This window comes from Rhinopithecus bieti, unplaced genomic scaffold (genome assembly GCF_001698545.2).
Source record: "Rhinopithecus bieti isolate Rb0 unplaced genomic scaffold, ASM169854v2 scaffold_13317, whole genome shotgun sequence".
Lineage (NCBI taxonomy): Eukaryota > Metazoa > Chordata > Mammalia > Primates > Cercopithecidae > Rhinopithecus > Rhinopithecus bieti.
Window position 1 is genome coordinate 1551316 of NW_016807516.1, and position 4999 is coordinate 1556314.

General features: G+C 49.9%; 1 protein-coding gene across 1 annotated transcript in view; it reads right to left on the minus strand.

Moving 5' to 3' along the window:
- The window catches only part of MED15 (mediator complex subunit 15), an 87862-nt gene that overhangs the window by 12873 nt on the left and 69990 nt on the right, over nucleotides 1-4999 (minus strand). Inside the window, 1 exon segment of the mRNA XM_017882602.1 lies at nucleotides 471-590. Coding sequence (XP_017738091.1) covers nucleotides 471-590 — 120 coding nt within the window.

The window sequence follows — 4999 nt, forward strand, 5'->3', positions numbered from 1 at the left end:
TATAGATAATTAAGAGACAGTATGTCACTATGTGAACCAGGCTGGTCTCAAACTCCCGGCCTCAAGTGATCCTCCCATCTCGGCCTCCCGAGGTGTTGGGATTATAGGCGTGAGCCCCTGTGCCCGGCCTAATTTTAGTTAATTTAAATGTAAACAGCCACACATGCTTAGATAGCACAGCTCTAGAAAGCAAAACTTTTGCTTAGCTTCTGTTTTATTTTTACCATGAAAATGCATACAGTATAACTATTTTAAGCTGAAAAGACCCAGATATTTATTCATATCCTCTCAAGAAGCACAAGCTGGGCTTAGCTTCATTTAAAAAAAAAAAAAGTGACTGTGGGTTTGGCACTCTGAAAGCCACCATAAAGGAAGTCACCGGCAATGATAATGACAGGTGTGCTTTACAAAGGCGCTCAGAGGACGCCCCGAGCTCCCAGCCGTGCCCTGGGCGCTGCCCCGTTAAATACCTGTGCCATGGGCTGTCTGCCCAAAGGGATGGAGCTTGACGGGACGGCGGACACAGCGGTGGTGGGCGGGAACCGGGCTCTTATGTGCATCCCACCTTGGGCCAAGGCTTCCGTGATCATCTTTGAGGACAGAGGGACAACAGACAAGGTGATCGCAACAAAGAAACTCAGTGCCTGGGCAGGTGGAGAGGACATGTGTAGCCTCTGCAAGAAGGAGGACCAGGGTGAGGAACCCTTGGACAGCTCGGGGCAGCCTGGGAGGGGAGGCCGCCCACACGTTCAAGCCCACAGCACCTCCAGGTCTATCTGGGCACTGGGAATCTAGAAGATTTGCCAAGAATGCTGCTTCCAGACCTTTCTATTCTATTGGCTGCTCTCCTGCACTGGTGTCAACACACTTCTGAACACACCTCGCTAACACATTAGAATTCTATAGCCCACAGAACCATCAGAGCCAGACCTTGAGGGCCCGGGCTGGTGTTTCTGGAGACCAGGCTCCCAGGGACAGACGTCAAGAGTACATTCCACCAAAGCTTGTGATGAGAACACTCGACTCCCACTGAACCATGAGCTCAGGTAAGCCTGCTCACAGCATCCTTCCTTCTCAGTGGCACACTTCTTACAGCCCCAACCCAAATCATCCACCTCTCCTCCTCCAGGCCTGAGGGCTGCTGGTTCTGGTATCTATTGAGGAACCGGTTTTCTTTCATAACAAAAATGGGCAAAGGTAAGCAAAAGAAGCCTAGGGGGACTGCTTGGCAGGCCTCCGCCCTGATGAGGAAGTTCACCTCCACAGGGATGTGAGTCAGGAACTCCAATATGAGCCAGGACCATTTCCCTCATCAATGGACACTTCTTGAACTATAAAGGCAGCAGGGCAGCTGAGCACTGTTGTGGGCCCAGGCCAGACCACTCTTGCTGTGGGTTCTGAGCTGGAGATAGGGCCCGAGTCTCGTTCCTGGAGAGCAAGGCCTACAGGCACTTAGGATGGTAACAAACTAGAATAAAACACCCCAGGCTCAGAAAGAAAGCAGGACTGATCCACGGAAAAACAACACATCTCATGGTGGGAGGCTGTGCTCCGGGTCCCAAGCTCCAGGAGGTGCTGCCAGCCTTCAGTGCAGGCAGCGACGGATGCCAGTAACACAGCTCCAGCAGGAGAGTGGCTGCAGGGAGACCTGTGGCCTCACACACAGGGCCCACACTCACAACCATGGGCACACACAGGAGGCACTAGGAGCCGGGGTGACACGGCCTAGCAGATGCCAACCAGAACCTCACTCGTTCCTCCTGTAGCCAGAACAACAAATGAACTAACTGGGGGTGAGAAACAAAGAAGCGATCCCAATGGGGTAAGAGTCTATTTACCACTACCTGCGGCACTTCGGAGGAGCCCGTCTGAGAGTGCAGCAGTGCTCAACAGCACTCGTTCCACAAGGGAGAAAAGCCTAGAAGTAAGTCAGATGGTATGAGAGAAGCAAACTTTTTTTCCAGGAAGAGAAAAACAAACAAAAAAACACAAGGAAGGCAAAGCTTAAGTCTAATGTACTGCTGACTGGTGTTCTTATAACTGAGAACTCCTGATAAGGAAAGCCCAATTTCTTTCAACCAGAAATGCCAACCCCAAAGCACCAGTTATGTCTACTGGATCCGATGAGCCAGGCAGCTCTCAACAACATTTCACTACTTCCCAACACACTCTACCCAGAGAGGAGTCCAAAAAACCTCTCCCCCCTCCCAGGTCTGACTCTCCCCACTGCAGTCACTGTGCAGAAGGGTCCAGGGTCCACAGAAAAGAGAGAGGGTCCTCCAGGGTGGACAAGGCTTCAGTAGAGCCGCTGTGAATCAGCAATGCCACATACATGTCTATAATGGAGGTCTGTCTTTGATAATCCTTTGTGACTTGTAAATTAGAGTTTGGTTTTCACATACTAAAAGAACAGAAGGTTAAACGACAAAGGTATAGGGACTGTTTGAAAATGAGATGCATGGCCAGGCACAGTGGCTTACGTCTGTAATTCCAGCACTTCGGGAGGACAAAGCAGGCACATCTCTTGAGGCCAGGAGTTCAAGACCAGCCTGGCCAACATAACGAAACCTCGTCTCTACTAAAAATACAAACATTAGCCAGGTGTGGTGGTGCATACCTGTAATCCCAGCTACTTGGGAGGCTGAGGCAAGAGAATTGCTTGCATCCAGGAGGTGGGGTTGCAGTAAGCCAAGATTGAGCCAATGCACTCCAGCCTGGGCAACAGAGCAAGACTGTCTCAAAAAAAANAAAAAAAAAAAAAAAAAAAAAAAAAAAACGAGATGCATTCTGTCCTGTTTCTTGCTTTTTTAAAGAGACAAGAGTCTTGCTCTGTCTCCCAGGCTACAGTGCAATGCTGTCATCACAGCTCATTGCAGCCTCAAACCCCTGGGCTTGCGTGATCTTCCCACCTCAGCCTCCCGAGTAGCTGGGACTGCAGACACGCACCACTGTGCCCAGCTAATTTTTTATTTTTATTTTTTTGTAGAGACAGGGTCTTGCTGTGTTAGGCAAAGCAAGGACAGGCAAAACTTGCCCAGGATAGTTTTGAACTCCTGGTCTCAAGTGATCCACTCACCTCTGTCTCCCAAAGTGTTGGGATTACAGGCATGAGCCACTGTCCCTGGCATGTCTTGGTTTTACAGGGGAGAAAGAGAAGTCTGCTGTGTCCTGCTAAATCCCCTTATGGGTGACATCGCCCTTCTCAGCTACATAAATAACACTGGAAAGAGAACCAGGTGTGCACAGCACAAGGCTGAGCAATTTTTCCAGAATACTCAGTCCCAGGCTACCCTTTACCACACTCATCACCACAGTACTGCAAAGGGCCTAACAAGGCGCCTCTCTTCAGCTCTAAGATGAGCTTGAGAGACAGGGCATGGAGGGCTGCCTGCATTGGGGCCCCCAATCCCAGAATTTCATTCATGAACTCAGAGGCCTGTTTCCACAGCACGCAGCAGCTTACACATACAAAGCTGCAACACGTGGTCACCACGTCCTGATGTCCACTGTGTGTACAACACAAGGGGAGCTGCAATCTGCATCTCTGACCTCCTGGTTAGATGGTGGCTGATCAGATCTGAAGGCCCTCAAAGTGAACCAGTCACTCACCTCCATCAGCTTCAGGAACAATCTAGGAACAATCTAGGACATCAAGATATGTGTCACTGGTAACAGCAAAAAACCGGAAATTATTACAAGGTCCAAGAACAAGATGGTAACTGAGGATGGCAGGAGACATTCACAGAGTATGACGAGAGTCCCTTGGCGTTGACCAGGGCTTTCTAATTAAAGGAGAACATTTCATCCCATGTTGATGTGGAAGATGCTGCACAAAAACCACAGGATAGCATGGCCTTGATTATGGGAAAGAATCAGAAAGGACACCAGACCTTCTCTCTCATGGAATGGTTCTCTTACTTCTATTCCTCTCCACTTTCTTACCACACATACTTTTAAAGTTTTTAGATCAGAGTACCATAGCCTCACCTGGTCACTGTGCCAATTCAAGATTCAAAAGAAGATCATCAATCCAGAGGGCCCCTCAGAGCACTTGCTGCGCCCAAACCCCCCCATCCCCCGGCAGGGGAAGCTGCTGTTGGTGGAACAGTGCAGTGAGGGTGCCCAATCAGGCCCCAAGAAACTGCACTGCTTGCAACAAGGCAAGACCAAGCTCTGAGAGAAAACCAGCAGAATGTGGGTTACAGAATTTCAAGGTGCTACATTTGGACTGAGAAGCACCTCATAGATATGCCCTACCCACTGCTGGATTTTGAGAAACTACAAGGCTCCTCTGCCACTAGCACTTGGGAATCCCCTGCAAGGCAGCACATGGTGCCACAGGGCAGGTAGGCAATGATCCTTAAAACACTAAACTTGCTCGGCAACGAACCACAGTGGTAACCACTCTCCATCCTTCCTGTGCCAGCCGGGCGGGGACCTCCACCTGAAACAAGGGGTGGAGAAACCGACAGGAAGACCAGCACTTCAAGGACAGCCTCAGCATGGGCCATGAGCACACACAGCTGGCATCCTGCTTCTGGAAGGTGATGGGATGCCAGTAAGACTGCAGAGTGGACACTTCCTTGAGCTAGAAGCCTAACGAACGTACCAGCTGGGCCTGCACCAGCTAAGAACATGGGCTGTTCCACAGCTGTTCACTTTCCAAATACCGAGAAACGGAAAGAAAAGGAAAGTTCGGCTGGGCACAGTGGCTCATGCCTGTAATCCCAGCACCTTGGGAGGCTGAGGCAGGTGGATCACTTGAAGTCAGGAGCTTAGGACCAGCCTGGCCCATCTCTACTAAAAATACAAAAAAAAAAAAAAAAAAAAAAAAAAAAATTAGCTGGGCATAGTGGTGCATGCCTGTAGTCCCAGCTACTTGGGAGCAAAGGCAGGACAATTGCTTGAATCTGGCAGATGGAGGCTGTAGTGAGCCAAGATTGCACCACTGCACTCCAGCCACTCTAGCCTAGGTGACAGAGCAAGACTTTGTCAAAAA